This window comes from Rattus rattus, chromosome 7, assembly GCF_011064425.1.
Source record: "Rattus rattus isolate New Zealand chromosome 7, Rrattus_CSIRO_v1, whole genome shotgun sequence".
Lineage (NCBI taxonomy): Eukaryota > Metazoa > Chordata > Mammalia > Rodentia > Muridae > Rattus > Rattus rattus.
The window spans coordinates 112,047,079-112,066,876 of NC_046160.1; the positions used below are offsets into that span (position 1 = coordinate 112,047,079).

The following is a 19,798-nucleotide window of genomic DNA, read 5'->3' on the forward strand; positions in this document are numbered from 1 at the left end:
ACTTGTAATGATTTCATTTTTAAATTATTATTATTATTATTATTATTATTAGTAGTAGTAGTAGTAGTAGTAGTAGTGCTTTACCTGCATGTATGTTTGTTGTGAGGGTGCTGGGTCCCTTAGAACTGGAGTTAAAGAACGTTGTGAGCTGCCATCTGGGTACTGGGAACTGAACCCAGGTCCTCTGGAAGAGCAGACAGTGCTCTCAACTCTGAGCCATCGCTCCACACCCTTATAATGATTTCCTTAGCAAGCATTTTAAAGTCAACATTGATATAAAGGAGGAAAATGATCACATACCTGTCCATCCAAGTCAAATGCTAAACAAGCTATACCATGTGTATGAACGTCCTTCAGAACCGACACAGTCTGGACCGTGTAAGAATCCCAAACACAGATGTAAGGCTCTTTCCCAACTTGTCCTGTTGCTACCAACACGCGCTCAGGATGCAGTGCGAGACTAAAAAATAAAGAATGAATGAATGAATAAATAAATAAATAAATAGTAAGACTTGAAAATTGATTATAAACTTTTATAGCATTTGCTATAAATATTTGTATTTACAAATGTCAACATTAGACTCTGCTTATCTTAAATAATTTGTATTTAGAAGTAATTTCTATAAAATTATTGCTAAGAATTAATAATAATATACTAAAAGGTTAATGATAAACTAATTATAGACCTCATAAACTCCATGGCCATAGTGTGCATAAACTTCTCAAGAAGAAGATCAACACAAAAGATCAACAGAACTACAGCACACATTTTTAGCAACTTATCAAATGCTGTTTTTTCACTTGGTATTTATGTTGCAGGCTTTCTTTTCTATCAGACCATTTCTTTTATTGACTAATATTGAACTAAATCCAGAGGCTGAGGAGAAGGCTCTATGGTAAAGCACTTTCCATGAGAACACAGACTGAAGAGCATACTCCTGGAACCACTAGATATCATGCAGGCACGGCAGACCATCTGTATTTCAAACCTTGGAAGCAGAGGATTCCCAAAGCAAGCTGGTGAGCAAAAGCAGGCATATCAAAGAGCTCTGCATGTGACTGAGAAACAGGCCTCACTGAATGGTATTAGTGTGATCAAGGATGATTCCCAAGCATCAACCTTGGGCTTCCATGTACACTCATACCTACAGGCACATGTACCTCACACATATGCCAACAGAACATGCATATACAAACACACATATAAATCATGTACACGTATATGAAAATGAAAAAATAGCTAAATCTTAATGTCCAAGGTAGCATTTGGTAGCACTTATACTGCAACACTCTGCAATAAATTACAAATCTCACTAAAAAACAGCAATGTCATATGAAATTTGCAGAAAATGGTCAACAGGTCTAAAAGCTAGACAAAAATTGAACAATTAGTAAGGACTATGCATATACATCTGTAAAAGGCAGAAAACAAAAATGAAATTCTACTTGATAAAAGTTTCTACGAATGAGTTTAAAATATCAGATTTGCCTTTAAACAAAAAGATTCAACTGTATTTCTGTACCCTAGCAGCGAATACCTGAAAAAATAAAGAAAGTCAAAATTATAGTAGCATCAAAAAGAGCAAATACAATCATGAACCCCAACTACAAGTCATTTTAAAGGGTCTAAACAGAGGATAAAATACATCAATTCTAGGCCTGAAAGAATGTAATATGGTAATGCTCTTTAAATTGAATCCCTGTCAAAGGACCAGGCATAATTAAATAAAAATAATACAGAAAATTGGATCCCGTAAATATTATTTGTGAGACTGTAAAATTATACAGCCAGTTTAAAAACAGTTTAGCAGAGTTACTATAGGATGCAACAAATCTATTTCTAGATTCATTCCTAAAAGGAGTAAAAACATATGTCCACATGAGAACCATACACTAACGCTCATGCCAAAATTATTCATAACAGTAAAAAGTGACAGCTCAAATGTTCATCAATGGAATGGAGAAAAAAGAAATAAAGTGCTAATAGCATGTTGCAATCGAGATGAACTCTGAAATGTAACACAACACAGAAGGAAACATATACATTAGGACCATGTACTCTGTGGACTCATTTACATAAAATGTCTGGAATAAACAACTCTTATGTGACTGACTTTTCTTGGGAAACAACACACAAATGTGTATTCACCCCCAAAAGGAAACCTACAACAGAATGTCCAACCTGGGGAACTGAAGTTTTTATTGGGGACACTAACAGTACTGTGGATGATAAGTCAGCTAGAACAAGGATGATACAAGAGCATCTGCACCACTGAAAAGCCCACCCCAACACTGGTGACAACTCACAAAGGTTTCAACCTTGCTCTCTACACAGCTTACTGTAGCAGCTAAGAATATCCCTCTAGCTCAGCTAGTCTCCTTCATCAATCTTTTACTACTTTTTATGCTCTGGCAATGGGCCTTCAAGAATCTTCCAAGTTTCTGTTTTCCTAGACATATTTATATATATGATCATTAGTCTTGTGAGGCTCCCCTTCCCTTCGAGAAGGAATTTTTGATTCTGAGGAAAATGCTATACAACAAAGAGCCATGCCATGATCAGAGACCACATTTAACAGCACCCTTCCCTACCCTCCATCAATGTTAATGGGTTCTCCAAAAGAGCCTTTGACTTCCCTCCAGTGAGATTGACCAGTCTACAGTAGGAGACATGAACGCCCCACTGTGAAGCAGGTCTTAAAGCCAATCAAGAGAGAGGTCAGTTACCTCCATACAAAGGAGCTGATTTGAATAAGAACAGACCCCAAGGGCTCTTAGATTTAAACCTGGTCTCCAGGGAGTGTCACTGTTTGGAAGAATTAGGAGGTGAAGCCTCGTTGGAGTTGGAGTGGCCTTTGGTAAAGGAAATGTGTCATCAGGAATGAGTTTAGGTTTCAGAAGCCCAAGCCAGGCCCAGAGGCTCTTGCCCTTCCTACAGCATGTGGATCCAGGTGTAGAACTCTCAGCTCTCTCTAGGATCATGTCTGCATGCCACCATGCTCTCCAGCATGATGACAATGGACTAAATCTCTGAAACTCTAAGCCCCAAATTTAATGCTTTCCTTCGTAAGAGTTGCTGTGGCCTTGGTGTCTCCTCACAGTAATAAAACTCTGACTGATACACATAGTTTTACCACTACTGCACCAGTGAACACATCTTGTCTGGAAGTTCAGTGTTGTAGCAAACAGGGTCTAGCATTATAAAACAATGTAGAAGAGTTGCCCTTTTACCATACCTGTACCAGCATTTGTTGTCATTTGTTTTTCTTTTTCTTCTTTTTAATCTACATCATTCTTGGATAACCCCAAAGGGAATCTTAAAGTAGTTTTTAAACAGAGACCCACCTGCTGCAATTACTATTTTTAAAAAATATAAGAGTCAGGCTAAATGCTGGGGTATCATTTTTCCCGACCTTTTTTCACAGCTTTCCTTCTCTCAAAACAGCCCATACAGTTAAATCATATGCTAGTCACCGTCAGGCAACACACCCAGGGCTTTGTGACATTGAATATTTGATTTTACACATTGTGAACCCCAAGGGTCATTGTGTTCCAGGAAACTTTTCATGAAAAAAAAAACTGTTTATAGTTGTGGTTATTATTAATTTTTAATTTTCAATGTAAATATATCATTTTCCTTTAATCCCTCTGAACTGAAATACAGTTGTGTTATTTACATGTTTATAGTTGTGGCCACACCTTTTAATCCCTCTGAACTGAATACAGTCATGCCCTTAGCACACACCTTTAGTTTGTAGAAGGAAGCACCCGTGTTTGTAATTAATTAGATGTCTGAGTGGCAGACAAAGTAATGAATCAGAGAAAGATTTGACAGAATAGGATATGCCTAACTATCAAGAGAGGCGCGAAGAAAAGCTACTCAAGAGAGCAGTGCAGAGAAAAAGGGAAAGGCAATTTTACCTGGACAACTGCAGAAAAGAAGAAACTATATTTGGGTGAAGATATAATGGGCCAGAGAATGAGAAGGAACCAGATGATTAGAACAGATTGCCAGAGTTTGAAACCAGTCAGAGCAAGAGGGTCAGAGGCCCCGGAGAGAAGCCAGATTGAACCAGAGAGGAGTTTTGAACCAGAACAGCTGAACTGACTAGTCAGCCAGAGTTCAGAAAGAACAAGGAAGGAGTAAGCTTACTCAGCAGTAAGTCTCAAAGGCTGAAAACATGACAGACCCAGATTAGACTGTAAGGAGGCTAGAAGTTTCCAGGACTAGGACTAGGTTAGCAGACTGAGGCAGTAAACCTCCAAGACCACAATTGCTTCAGGAGAATAAAAGATATTTTTCCACCCTTGTTCTCTCTCAAATTCTTGGCCTTTTTTTCTTTGTTATTAAATACATATATTCCTTAATATATGAATACAACCTTCTCAGTCTGTATAATTTTACCTATATGTATGTGATCTCAGGGTTGACCACTTGGTATAGGATAACCAATTGGAAGACTCTTCCCTGGACAAAACTATTTCTCCTACTCTCAGCATTCCCCAGTCTCCACAGTCCTTTGTCTAGGATTGAGTCCCTACAGGCCTCCTCCCTCCACTTAGCATGTCCACTGATGTCATCCTTATTCAGGTTTTGTCTAGACAGCCATGTTGATAAGATTTAATAGGTACAGCCTCTCTGATATAGACGCCCTCTTCTGATTTGTTGGTCAGAGCTGTCCAAGAGACTCCCAAAACATTACAGCCTATTGCAGTTGCCCTTTGTTGCCTCCTAGAAGTGGAAGAAAGTTAGTCCCTATTGCTAAAGACACTTTTGTACTTTGGATAAAACCCAGAGGTCCTGAGCTGGATCTGATCTGAAAGTCTCCTTTCTGAGGACTAGTTTTCACAGTATCAGGAGGCATCATGCAAGTTTTCAAGACTGGTTGGGAAGCAACCAATCGTCCTACCCACCTATGATAGCTATGTGTCATAATCTTCAGCATGGCAATAGAGAAATACGTATGTTGGCAGTGACTAACAGCTACTTAAACATAAGGTAGGTCTGTTCAACAAGAGGAAAGCATACACAATACTAGAAATGTTATGTAGTTTTAATCCACAGTGCACTGATGGCTAAGGATGTTGAATACTTTTAAGTGTTTATTAGCCATTTGCATGTCATTTTTTTTAAGTTCTGTTCCATTCCACAGCCCAGTTTAAAAACTGGGTTGTTTTCTTGGTGATTAGTTTTGTTGATGCTGTTGTTGTTTAGTTATCTGTACATTCTAGACACTAATCCCCTACCACATGTATAGCTAGCAATTTATCCATCTGAAGTTGTACTTTGTGAAGATCAGTGGTAAGGTCTAGGTTCATTTTTCTGAATGTTGAAATCCAGGTTTCCCAGGACTACTTGTTGAAGATGCTGTCTTTCCTCTGATGTATAGTTTTGACATCTCTATCAAAAGATCCAGTAACCATAGTTATGATGACCCATATGTGATTGTTTTTAAACCAGTACAATGCTGGTGTTATTACCATAGGTGTGTAACACGATTTAAAACTAGGTATGGCAATGCCTCCTATGAGGCATTTTGTTCAGGACTGATTTGGCTACTCTTGGTCTTTTGTGCCTCTGCACACATTGTGAGATTGTTCGTATGTGAAGAAAGGTCCTGGTATTCTTATTGGGGTTGACTGAATCAGAGTGTTAATTTTGCATTTTGTCACTTTGCTGCAAGTATCCCTCAGTTCTAAGGGGTTTTGGTGGAGTCCTCATGGTCTTTTATAGAGAGAATCCTATCACCTGCCAGCAGGGATACGTGGCCTTCTTTCCCTCTTGCATCCTTTTTATTCTCTTGTCTTATTGCTCTTGCTAAGACCTGAAGCAGTTTATTGCTTGGACCAGGAGTCTAATTCCATTCTCACTCCTTACATGATCCCATCAGCCTGTCAGACTGCCTCTATCATCACCCTTCTCTTTTCTAGTGGAATCCTCATTCTGGCCAGCATCCACCTTCAGTGAGTACCAAGACTATTTCATTAGCCTTCTGACCACCACCTTCTTTTTTTTTATTGCTCTCTTTAGAGTTGTTCAATATAGCCTGGATGATTTTTTTAAGGAATTTTTTTCATTTAATTTTTACTGGGACTTGTGGGTCTTTCCCTACCACCACCTCCTGGTCTTCCCCCACCCACCATCCTGGGGGGTGAGGGTGAGGGTGAGGGTTCAGAAGCCCTGTGAGTACATATAGTGAATAAGCACACTTTGGCCAGTTATCAGGAGGCAGATCAACTTTACTTATTTTTTCCTTGCTCCATCATCTCCCTTTATCCTTTTTTATTAATCATTCCATTCATTTACATCTCAAATGATATTCCACTTCCCAGTTACTCCTTCCACTAACTCCTATCCCATGATAGCCTACTTCCTGGTTACCCCTCCACTCAACTTTACTTACAGTAATTCAAGGCTTATAACGTTTTGGAGAGCTGAGGGTCAGAACATCCAGAGTGGGCATAGGCTGGGTGGTTAGGGTACCTGGAGTGCCTCGTTAGCATGGGGAAGCATCTCAGGTGCTGGCTGAACAGGTTCTTATTAGGAGAAAGGAAATTGATCCTGTAATCTAATTGAGGCTACGTGACATGTGGGGGCTTAAGATTCCCCAGACAAGGTCAAAGAAGAAGTCCAGAGGCCATATGCTATCCAGTCATGGTAGATTTCATTAGCAGAGTTTTCCCACAGGGAGTAGGGCATGCAATAGACAGTGAGTGGTGATCAGACAGAGGACAACTTTGTGGAGTCTGTTCTCTACTTCTACTTTTGCTTGGCTTCTGGGGATCAAACTCAGGCCATCAGGCTTGTATGACAAGCATCTTTAATTGTTGAGTCATCTCATTGGCCCCAGAGTAATTTCTTAGAACAACATAAATCTGACGTTATTATCCACTTGGTTAAAACTCTCCAACAGCTTCCCATTCATCTAGAATAAAATCCTACCTGGATGGAGTCCCTCAGGATATTCTCAAGCCTTAACCTATATCATTTCCCCTCTTGTCCATTCTAGTCACATACTCCTTCCTGGCCCATAAAAAGGTCAAGATAATTGTACTTTTTAAGTTTTAGTCTAGAGCAATCTCCAAAATCTTTGCCTCACTCATCCTTTAGGGCAAACATATCAGTTCTAACGACTCACGGTCATTTCAATATGTTCTATACATTATCCCAATGCATTTACAGTAATGATCAACTATCTAAAATCACTTTTGAATATGTATGATCTTACTCTTTCCACTAAAATCTATATGCCAACCAATAGGGCAGAGACTCTGTGTGTGTGTGTGTGTGTGTGTGTGTGTGTGTGTGTGTGTGTGTGTGTGTCACACACACACCTTTTTTTATTCATTTCTAAGCCTAAGTACCTAAAGCAATGATTAGTCCTTGTAGTTATTAAATCAATATTTGTTAACTGAATTCCCAAAGAAGCCACTAAAGTTAAAAAGAAATTTTGAATAAATTAATCCTCAACAAAGAAAAGCCCTAATGGAATGTTTTCATCACACCCTTTAGAGCAGCAAAAACTTAAACACCACCTAACAGAACAGGGATTTTTCTTTATCATATTATGAAAAGCTTCTGTTATAATATTAAGCAAAAACATACTCTATTCATTACATATAATATTATGTCAACTGCTCAATACTGCATGTACCAAAAAAGCTCACAAAGTGAATAATCTAGAAATATAATAATAATAATAAAATAATCTATAATATGGTAATATTTCTAGATTACAAGATTGTGGGTAAATTTTTTCTGTAGCCTTCTATAGTAAGTATTACTAATTTAAAATAGCAATAAAACTATAAGAGAAAACATAGAATATCTTTCATAAACCCTATTATGTTGATTTCAAATTTCTACATAGTCTTTTAAAAATACAGCTATCAAAATTACCCTTTGTAAAGGTTTAGCTTCTCAATCTAGAACCCAAATTCCAGATAAGATTTCTACTATGAGGTCTCATGTTTTATGCATTAAACACATTGTCCATTAGATAACAATTAGCGAAGTCTCACTCAACCAAATGTAAACTCTCGTGTTAGTCATCACCTATGTTATAAGACTTAGACTAGCCTTATTCTTTTCACTCTAGGTTGGAATTATGCCCTGGTCCTTGATGAATCATATTGGCTATAGATGACAACCACTGAAGTGGTTAGACCTGATGACATCACTAATAGTTAAGTTAAACACTATGACAAGCATACTTAGTAAAAACTGCCTGTGCTGTGGCAGTCCCAACCATGTAGTGAAATGAGTATGAAACACTACCTTTACACCAGGGGCAGTGTCTAGTATTGTTGGTCCTGATAAAGTATTTGCAAAGGACCCAAAGAAATAAAAAAGGAACAAATGCCTTCTGTAGTTGGAAGTTACAATGATACACAATTTCCAGACAAAATTTCCCTCTCTCTTCTCTCCTTGCCTGTTCTCCCTCTTGCTCATTCTCCCCTTCCTCCTGCTGGTCCTCTTCCTCTCCCCCTTTACCTGCTACAGATTTCTTCCTTTTAAATTCCATTTCTCAGGTACTGTGTCACAGCTATGGAGAGCTGACTCATAGTGTAAGACAGCAAGTTCCAGGATGATCTCAGAAAAAGAAAAAAAAAAGGAAAAGAAAGAAAGGAATCTGTATTTCTCCTAAGTTTTCAGGTAATGTTCCTGCTGCTAATCTGAAGTCCATACTGTAAGAATCTAGGGCTGACAGGCACATGCCATTGTTTGGTTCATTGTTTTAAATAAATCTTAAAGGGTGCTAGGTTTTTGTGTTAATAATAACCCATTTTGACTGCTTCCTGGACCACCTTCCCCTTATCTTTTGAACATAATGGTCTTCGGGGCAGGTCTTGTAGTTGTAAGGTAATAACCACAAGACAGCTAGCACCTTGACTAGTGGGACGCACGGTTGGTCATATCTGATGTCCCCATAACCTCACTTTCCCTTCTCTCCTCTGGCCACATTTTGTTACTTTATTCTTCATCTCCCCTGTATCTGAATATTGCAACACAACAGAAATCCACTTTCAGATCCATTCTCTGTCTTTACTTGCTACCTAGGTGACTACTTCATTGAGATTCATGGCTTTAGTACTTAGATACTGGTAACACCCGTTTATACTAGCCTTACCAGACTGTTTCCTTGAGTTACAGACACACATGTCCCGCTGCCTAATTTAGAACTCTACTCATTGTCTATGAGGTTATGGGTCCCACGTCTGCTCCGCCACAGGGCTCACAGCTCAGGGAGGCAAGACGAGGAAGTTTGACAGTGCTTTGTGCTTACCCCACGCTGGGTGGGTGTCAGGCTGTAAGGAAGCCCCTGGGACACCACTCCAGGGTTGGGGAAGAATAGCCTGAGGTCTGGGAAACAGCCAGGGCTGGTTTGGGGACCCCAAGCCTGCAAGGAGGCAGGGACCATCTGGTTCTCAGGCTCTCCTGGATACTGGAATGGATGGAAGAGCTGAGAATGGAGTGGCAGCCCACGGGCCGGATCTAGCCTGGGGCTGAGGGGAAAAGAAAAGAGCTCCAACTGGTCCCTGAGGGGGTGGGGGAATCTCTGGCTTGACTGTGGCTTAGTGTTGGCCATGGCTGGAAGTGCAGAGAGGCCTTCTACAGGAGATTAGACAGTGGCTTTATAGGCAAAGGCCTTCTCCTTGGCTCCCCACAGTTCCCTGATGAAAAGAGGCAGTTCCATGGTTTTAAGGCATTTATTGTCATGGTAGAAGGTGAATGAGTAAAACCAGATGCCACTTCTCAGGGTGGGCCTGAGATTAAATCCCTTTTGTAGGGAAGAGTGTCTGGGAAGGAAAGTTTATTGGTTCGGCCTTTAGGTACCTCATTAAAATGAGCCTTGAAATCTGTCTTGAGCCTATGTGACCACAGGTCCTCTACCAGTGGAAGGGCTTGGGGCATTGCCCTTATGTGACTGATGACCACAAATCTATGGAGGGCTGTGGCTAGTGAAGGGGCCTGGTGCCTGGGAGTCAGGCCTTAGCTTAAATCCAGAATCCAGAATCCAGGCTGCCTTTCATGCTCCCACAAGGTTTCTCAATTGAACTCTTCTAACACAGGGCTTCTGATTTCTCCCTTCCTCCCCAAACAGAAAATGTTTGCCACAATCTTTCCCAACTCAATAGCTGCTAACTCTAATTCTCCAAATGTTCTGATCAAAGTTTCTATGATCATTATTGTCTTTTCTCTTATAATTTGCATATGATTCATTAGTCAATTATGCTGTTCCCATCTTTAAAATAAACCCAGAATCCTGCCTTCCTCACTGCTTTCCCTGTTGCTTCTCCCAATATCTCATGACTCGTTCAAGCCAGCAACACTCCTGGAATGAAACACAACAGTCCCCTGAGTGGCTTCCTACCTCCCTACTGCCTCTCTTCTGAATATAGAAGAAGCCCCTGTGACTTTGTTATTCTCTAAGCCAATACCTTCATTAAATAGTTGTCTTCGTCAGTGTTCCACTGCTGTGAAGAGACATTATAACCATGGTAACTCTCATAAAAGAAAGCACTTAATTGTAGTTTGTTTACAGTTTCAGATGGTTTAGTCCATTTTCAGCAGGGCAGGAAGCATGGCAGCACACAGGCAGACATAGTGCTGGAGAAGTAGCTAAAGAGTTCTACATCTAGATCCAAAGGCAGGAGGAAGAAATAGATACTGGGTCTAGCTTGAGATTCTAAACCTCAAAGCCCACCCCCAGTGACCCACTTCCTTCAATAAGGCCACATTTACTCCTACAAGACCTATTCCCTCACGAGCAGTACCACTCCCTGATGACTAAGCATATAAATCAATGAGCCTATGGGGGCCATGCTTATTCAAACAATTACAACTGTTAAAACAACTTCCAGTCTCAGAGAGCAGGACACTCAGTAAGGTCCTACATACTGATCCATCTCATCTTTACCTCACTGAACCCATGTTCAGAATACTCTAGCCACAATTCTTACTGTTCCTCAAATCCTTTAGGACTCCTACTTCAGAGCTTCCATAGAGAAAAGTCCTTCTGCATAGACTATCAGATTCCTTCACAATGTAGTGCCTGACCTCTCAATCTCATATCATCATAACAGTGAGGTCTCCTTTCCACCCTATCAGAGCACCTACCTAAAATATTAGTCCTGTTTCTTTCTCCTTAGCTACAAACACACACACACACACACACACACACACACACACACACACCAATAAAATACTATTAGTCATAAAGAGGATATGATAGTTTGAACAAAAATGGCTCCCATAGGTTCATAGGGGTCGGTACTATTAGGAGGTGTGGCCTTATTGGAGGAAGTGTGTCACTGGGGGATGGGCTTTGAAGTCTCAGAAGCTCAAACTAGGCCTAGTGGCTGACAGTCTTTTCCTGTTGCCTGCAGACCCAGATGTAGAATTCTTGGCAACCTCTCCACCCCATGTCTGCCTGCTTGCTGTCATGCTTTTTGCCATAACAATAATGGACTAAGCCTTTGAACTATAAGCCAGCCCCAATTAAATGTCTTCCTTTATAAGAGGTGGCAAGGTCATGGTGTCTCTTCACAGCAATAAAACCCTAAGACAGAGGACAAAATCCTATCATTTTGATAACATGGATGGAACTTGAGATCAACTGCTAAGTGAAATAAAACGACAGATCGTACTCCTATATGAAGTTGACTCTTTTTTCATACATTTTGCAAGTAGGCTGGTTGGTACAAGAGACAGAGAAACACAGGCAGAAGGGAAGGATGGAAAAAGGATGATCAGTGAGTCCTAAGGGCACAGCAGGGTGGTTACAGTTAATGAAAAAGGTCTCTGTATTTCATAAAACTGGAAGGTTTTTTTTAAATGTTTTCACCAAAAAGAAATGATAAAGGTTTAAGAACAGAAATGTTTTTATACAGACTTAAACATCAATCAATATATACACATATCAAAGTTTGTACAATCTTTAGTTTTATGTGTCAACTTTTAAATTTTTGGAAAAATATTTTAAAAAGGTGGACATGAACAAATGTGTCAAGTGGTGACAAAAATTAAAAACGATGTGAGCTGACACCTAGCCACTGGATTTGAAAATGTGTAAGTCATTGGTGACCCTGAGAGAAATGACTACAGCCAAGCAGAACCAAAGGTAAATAAATGTGAGAGGGGGCAGTGAAAGTGGTAAAGCAGCCTTCCAATGTTCTGTTATAACACAAGAGCACGACATACGAGAGTACAGTACACAATACTGAGTCCCAGAATATTGAAGCTGAGTCTTTAAGGAAAATAGGAGGAAATAAGTCTTTTGAGGAATAGATGGAATTAATTTTTAAAACATTTCAAGTTCTAGTTCTACAAAATGTGTAATATGAAAACATACCAAAATAATTATACCCATCCATGATCCTTCCTGGTATACATGATTTGAAACCTTTCGATAATATCCACTACTTTGGAGAATAAATGTTGGTGGGCAATAAATAGCAAGAAAACATAATTTCAAAGCTATCAGATCCTCTGGGCAAACCAGTTAGCAGAAGTTTTGAAATACAAACCAGGCCTCTGATAAGCACCTTACCCTAAATACAGAACTTGCAATATAGTTTAACAGTCTAAAAACTGTTGCAAATACCTAACAGAGAAATTGAAACAACAGAACTTGAAACACAGGCACACAGGGGAGTACACACATGGAAAAACATCCTGTATTATTTCGGCATTGAAGTTCACTTCTAAGTACAAACAAGTTATTGGAATAATTAGCAATAAAAGAATAATAAGTAGAGAAGTGTAGAACACACAGATAAGGGCAAAAGGCCCACAAATATAAGGATGTAATAAACGGTTATATCATACGGAACCGCCTTGAGCCATCCTAGATGGCAGTAAAATTATAGAAGCACCAAACAAATAACAGACTATTCAAACTCTACAACCAACAAAGCACTTACAGTTTTAAAACCAAGTGATAATTACCGGTTCACTTTGGAACAGTCTTAGCCTAAAGTTATATTTCACCAACAAACTGCAAGTAAATTTTAAGTAGATATGGAAATAAAACTGATGAAACTATTTTCATTAAGGCTAATATCATAACATGGTTTTCTACCATCTGTTAGATGTATGAATGCTGTTGCCTCTGCTGTGAAATAACTGAGAAATTACTAGAATCATTTCTATGCTTACAGGTCAAGCCGTGAATTGAAAAAAAAAAAACAGGTTTTAATCTTTGACTATTTTATTTCACAAGAATAATGTCATTCCTATCTAAAATACAATTTCCAAAGTACTTTGATTTCTCAATTATATTCTTAGTATTCTATTAAATTTGTTCCACCATCTTTAATACACTGCCTGGTTTAGATTTTACTGCCCACAACAACTTTTCAGGAGATCTTTTTGAATTGTCATAAATTATATAATAATGTGTCATTTGTATTAAATCACAGACATGTAGAGTATGTTTGCAATGTGAAGTGTTTTGAGATGCATGTATGGGTTGCACAACTTTTACAGAAGGCAAAAATACAATCTTCCTTACAGTTTACTCAAAGAAAATGTAAAAATCACAGTTGGTGATATAAAAATCATAGCTCAGTGATCCAGAGCTTAACTATTTGAGAGGCCCATGAGTTCAATATGCAGTAGGACCAAAAATAAATAAATAAATAAAAATAAAAAATTCAAGCAGTGAGGCATATAATACTAACTACTGCTAGAAGAATGAAGACATAATTTACCTCCCATCAAGTTCTGCACATCAGGACCTCCATATCCTTCACACCCTCACCACTTACTTAATTTAGCCTAATACTATCCAGAAGGAGGCTGCTACCCAAAGCTATTCATGTAGTTTTATAAAGCTAGAGACCCAATCCGTAGAGAAGGACAGACATAGCAGGACAGAGGGAAAATAAAAGAAGATGAGATTAACTCTGTTCTTGGGGTGAATAATAAGATTGACAATTGCTATAACTTCTGTTTATATTAGTGATTTTGGACTTTCACTAGGGCTCAAGCCCTGACCACCACCACAACAGAAAATTCCTAAACTGAGAAAAATAAAACTGCTTGTCAGACTCCTTTCAAAAACCTGGACTCTGGAAAACCTTGACTGCAATGTCTAATAAACGAGTGAAAGATAATAAAAGCTCCCGCCACACCTTCCGTTCTTTACAAACGTAAATTCTGCTTACTTTTACTTTGCTCAACACTATCACAACTTCTGCTTGCCCGAGACCCCCTTCCCCCTTGTATATGTACAGAGGGCCAAAATAACACAACCGCGTGGAGTTTCAGCACCAGAACGTCTTGCTTACACTGCATCAAACCACTATACAGATTTTGAAGTGCCTGATTTGAAACATCCAGGAAGACATAAATAAGCCTGTTCACAGAATGGTCAAGAACTCAGAAGCAACAACACAAACACACTCTCAAATTTCTCTGTAATACATTCACTTTGATAGAAGACAGAAATGTGCTTGAGGCAATAATCAATTCAAGCGCTCCTAACTTGAAAGTTCTACTGAAATGTTGTACATTTCTGTGTACAGCTTACGAAACATCGCGGCCGACGTGAAGACTCAGATCAATAAAGAGCGAACTACACACACCCTGTGGTTGAAATTATTAATAGGAAAGCAAACCTAAGATTCCTCTGATGATGATAAACAGAATCGGAAATCAGAGTGGGGTTATTTCTCATAAAAGACATACCCTCAAAGTGCCTTCCAGCGTGCGAATTAAGGGTAACACCTGAGTTTCTTTGCTCTCTACTGATAATTGCTGATAGTGAAATCTGAACTAATAACTGTGGCCAAGAGTTGAGTACTGCAGAGTTAGGGTTGGTCTTCTGTTAAGTATTTCCTATCCCTAGCTAAATAAGATTTCCTTTAAACAAGAACCAATCGCAGGGTCTGAAATCCTGATTTTCATGGAACGGAAAAGGTCACAAATCCATTAAAGCGAATGGCCTGCGGAGCGTCCTTAGGATCCCAAGGAGGCTCCCCTAGAATAGGGAGATGCGGAAAGCGGAGTGGTAAGTGGGTGGGCTCGGAACAAGATAGATGCACATTGCTTTCCTGGGTGATGCTCCTTTGCGTGAACGGTCACGACTTCCAGAAGGACAGGCAGCTGCAAACTCGGCAGGGGTGACAGCGGTCTCCATCCCCCCGCACCCCCCGCCTCCCGGAGCCCGTATACCTGATGATGTCGTCGCTGTGGCCGCGGTAGAACTTCTGCCGATGCTCCCGCGGGCTATACACGACGCCGACCCCCGCCACGAAGTACACGATCTCCTTGGCCGCGGTGTAGTAGAGGTTGTTGCGGCACTGGTGGCCCCGGTAGCCGTACACCCACTCGAGCCGCAGGTGGCAGCTCGGGGCGCTCCGAGCCGCCATGTCGGTGCGCCCACCCGTCGCTGCGGCTCGGGCCCGCGGTCGCCGCCGGGGCCGGGTGACGAAAGCTCTCCCGCTGGCGGCCGGGACGCTCCTCTAAGCCGAGCCCGGCAGGTGCATCTCGCTTGCGTGGCCGCCGTCGTCGCCTCAGCCCACGGGCGGGAGGAAAAGCCTCGCCTCACCAAACATGCTGAGGGCCGCGAGCGCCGCCGGCCGTCCGGGAGCCTCGCGCGTCTGGGAGCTCGCCGTGTCCCCTCAGCCCAGTGCCTAGGCTAGGAGACAACCAAGCTAAGAGGGGGGACGGGGGCGCGCCTCCAGCCTGCTCCTTCTCAGCCGGCTCCGCGCACCGGACTCCCTGCCCGGGTCACCTGCGGCGCTCAGGTCCAGCCGCTATCTCGCCTCCACAGCCCGGCGGTGCCGCGCCGCGCGCTCCCGAGCCCAGCTGAGCGGCGGGAGGGCGGAGACGCGCGGCCCCGCCCACGAACGCTCACGTCCCTCCCCTCCCCGTGCGCTCGCCCCGCCTCTCTCAGGTAGCCCCGTCCCTCCGGGAGTTGAGCAGAATGTGGAAGCTCTCTGCTCACCACCAGACTGTTGCTAACCTGTAGGCCTCCCTTCCAAGATCTAAGCAGCCCATTCCCACCCTCGCGAGACCCGGTTTACACCCCCCCACACACACACACACACAACACCCAGACCCTCAGATTTTGATTCCTGTTGCTAGGTTTCCTTGCTCGGGAATCTCTGGGGAATCCCGCATGCCCTTTTACAGGGACCTCAGATATTTCATATGCTTGTGAATTAACACCAGGATCTTAACTTCATTCTTTAATCGCATCCCCCATACCTTATGTGTGGTTTTGTGCTTATCGTGGTGCTCTCCGGTCCAGAAATTTGACAAGAATAAAACCTGACCTCCCAAATGTACTTTTGATACATTATAGATACAATGTCCTAATATAGTCCTGGATTTGTTTCTACTGTTGCTGAACAGGCCTCAAACTCATGATCCTCCTGTTTTTGCCTCTTGAATGCTGAGATTACAAATGCGCATCACTGCCCCTACCAAAATCACCAACCCCACCTTGCCTGGCCCATCTTTTGGTTGCTGTTTCGGATAGCAGCAATTATCTCGTAATTAAAATAGAGAAGGGCATGTTTTAGGGTAATTGCAAAATCAGATGTTCTAATATAATTGTGATCAGGTAGATTGAACCTGAAAGAGATGTTGACTATGTAAATTCAAGCAATACACTTAGAAAAAAAATATGTGTTGCAGTACATCTGTGAAATATTAATCACGAACTACATATAATTTTTATGAGGCAGGGTGTAGAAGAATAAGAATGTCTTTCTGTACAGAGTTTTTTTTTTAACACAGTGTCTTACAGATCCCATGATACATATTTAAGAACTTCAGATTAACAATAGATTTAAATAATTTACTTTCCCATTATCATATTTTCCATTGCAATTTTTAATGACCCAAGGGTAGAGTTTGAAGCGAAAACATTCTTAATTAAGCCATCCTCAAATGACGACTTAAGACAGAAGACTGAGGCACAGCGGTCGCTAGAAAATGAACCACTCACGAATACTCAAGAGAGGAGAGCAAACCTGATCAGTGCTCTACGCGATGATAGCAGCATCAGCAGCATAGTGACAGAGAGGCCAGTCAAGCCTTTACCCTGGATGAGGTGTTATCACTTTCTGAAAATCATGCAAATATAATGTGTCAACCAGACCCCAGATATGGATCAACAAGTAGATAACTGGTGGACCTTCGAAGTAAAGGAAAATCCTTTGGTAATCTGTCTTCTGAAATGCAAAGTCCTAGTGGGATGCTGTCTATTACAAATAGGTGAAGTGTATTCTAATATTCAAATAACTCCATTGAGTTATTTGTCGTTTCGCTCAAGTGTCAGTATCCTCCAGCCTATAAAGGAAACATAAGGTCAGCAATGGGTTGATGCCGTAGAAGGTAAGGTGCTTGCTGCCCACAAGTACCAGAACTGAGCCTCAAATCCCCAGGTCCCCCATAAAAAGCTGAAAGCTAGGGAGGCAGAGATAGGCGTGTTCTGGGGGTTCATTGACCATAAAGCCCAACTTAAAAGACTGAGGCCCAGGTTCAGTGAAAGACTGGGCTAGTAGGTAAAGGGTTTTGTCACCGTGTTCTGACAACCATAGTTTGATCCCTGAGAACCCTGTGTTATGAAGAAGCAAGCCTCACAAGTTGTCCTCTGATTCCCACTTGCACATGTGACCCCCGTCACAAAAAATAAATGTGGTTTGAAAATTCTAATAAAATACATAGAGGAAGACACTCACGACATTGACCTCTGGCCTCTACTTGTACATGCAAAGGCATGTCCACATGCATGTGTACATACACACACACATAGACACATGAAGTAAAGCCTGTGAACACATGGGTTGCTGAAATTTGTGATATTGTAGCTAGTGACTTAAGGCAGTCATAAATTATGTTTTAATTTCTACAACCACGCCTCTGGTCACTTTTATTCGTATACAGAAACTAACACAGATGTTCCTTACTTCTACCTCAATCATAAAATATAAAACAAAATATTATATACTTACAATAGGACACCTCTTGTTTTTATCTGAAAACAATCGTTTCCCTATACCTGTACTATATTATTGTATTAGTCAGAATTTATGTAGTTGTACATGATTGAAATTTATTCCAACTGCCTTAAGATTAAAGAGAATCATAATGTCTCAAAAGACTGAAAAGCACACAATACACTTGAAAGCTAGGATGCCAATCATTAGAATCGGAACCAGGTCATTCGAGTTAACCCAGATTTACCTGGTGTTTCTTCAATTGCCAGACAAGCAAAATAATTGCCAACAGTTCCATTTATAGACCAATCCCCTTAGCTTGGAATCCCCGTAGAAATAGCTTTAATTGGGGGGAGGGAGGCTGCCCCTGGAAACTAGTATATATCCACTTCATGGTCTCTAATTCATTGACTTGAGTTGTGGATCCCCTCCCCCCCTTAGAAGCCACAGAGTAGTGCCAGCTGGGTCAAAGCCACCGAAAGAGAGAATGGGAAAGACCAAACTTTCCAGTGGTATTGGCAGGTTAAGAAGGGGGTGGGTAGGGCTGAAGAGATGGCTCAGTGTGTGTGTGTGTGTGTGTGTGTGTGTGTGTGTGTGTGTGTGTGTGTGTGTGTGATAAATAAATGTTTTTTTTTTTCCTTTTTAAAGAAGGGATGATGCCACTAGCAATCCTCAGGGCTGACTTGGATGCTCTATCGTCCCCCATCTCCATCTACTAAACCAAAGACACCTGCAATTTAATTAAAAAACAGGTGTAAATAAATGCAGCTCTGGGACAAGGCTCCTTCTAAACCAGACTGGCACTCAAAATTCCTCCTGTGAAGGAGAGCCAGATGTCAGACTGGCAAAAACAACAGATGTCCCCTGCCTGAGAACAATGATTCCACAAGCCTATTAGATTCCATCCAAAGCTTTTAAAAATTGTCATATAACCCAAATAATATAAGTTCCATACCAAATTATCTTTTCCCGCACATCTGCACACCTTAACCATCACCTCTTTTTATAGTAAAAAAAAAAAAAAAAAAAGTCAGTATTACCATAGTTATGCAGATTGGCAGGATGAATTTCCTTTTGATCCTCAAGGCTTCCCACCTCCCAAACATGGCTACCAAGTCCTCACTGACTCCCGTTCCTATCTGTGCATCAACATTCACTCCAGCCCACGACTGCCATAGCTCAGTACGAATTCCAATTACCTCTTCTTTGGAGTCTGAATTCTCTAGTGCTTGAATTACTTGTTGAGAGGAAATTCTGTGTCTGGAAACTTAGGATGGCCTTCTTCAGCTCAGCAATTCCCCACCTAGAATTCATCCCAAATTAATAGCGAAGAGTGGAGAAGCCTGGTGTGGTGGTGCACAGTTAGCCCAGCACTTAGGAGGCAGAGGCAGGCAGATCTCTGTGAATTTGAGAGCAGCCTGGTCTGCAAAGCAAGTCCAGAACAGCCAGGACTGTTACACATTGAATCCCTGTCTCGACAACCCAATAAAACTAAAAATAAATTTTTATTACAGTGCTTGCCTAGCCCTTACTAAGCTCAGCATTACAAAAAAAAAAATGATAAAAGTATTTACTATAATGCATGCTAGGAAAATAACAATGTAGAATCCAAAATGCCTACCTAACCAGAAGGAGAATTATAAGCAAACCCACCCAGCCAACATGGCAACATATTATAAAAATCACTGGAAAAATATTCTGATACATTCTGGCAGTATCGACAACTTTCTATAATAGAATGCATAAAATTTTTAGGCAGAAATATGTGTGTGTGTGTGTGTGTGTGTGTGTGTGTGTGTGTGTGTGTGTGTGTGTGTGTGTGTGTGAAATGAGCCCAGTT

At 41.0% G+C, this 19,798-nt stretch overlaps 1 protein-coding gene across 6 annotated transcripts in view; it reads right to left on the bottom strand.

The window, feature by feature from the left end:
- Positions 1 to 15,798, bottom strand: part of Eml5 (EMAP like 5) — a 119,164-nt gene extending 103,366 nt beyond the window's left edge. For 2 of the 6 annotated variants that reach the window (XM_032908248.1, XM_032908252.1), the window contains exons 1-2: positions 15,182 to 15,796; positions 301 to 460 (exon numbers count right to left, since the gene is read on the bottom strand). In XM_032908248.1, coding sequence (XP_032764139.1) covers positions 301 to 460; positions 15,182 to 15,378 — 357 coding nt within the window. In that variant the 5' untranslated portion in view covers positions 15,379 to 15,796. Of the gene's footprint in view, positions 1 to 300; positions 461 to 15,181 lie in introns of all 6 variants that reach the window. The other 4 variants (XM_032908253.1, XM_032908254.1, XM_032908250.1 and 1 more) reach the window with 3 other exon arrangements.
- Between the last annotated feature and the right edge of the window lie 4,000 nt (positions 15,799 to 19,798).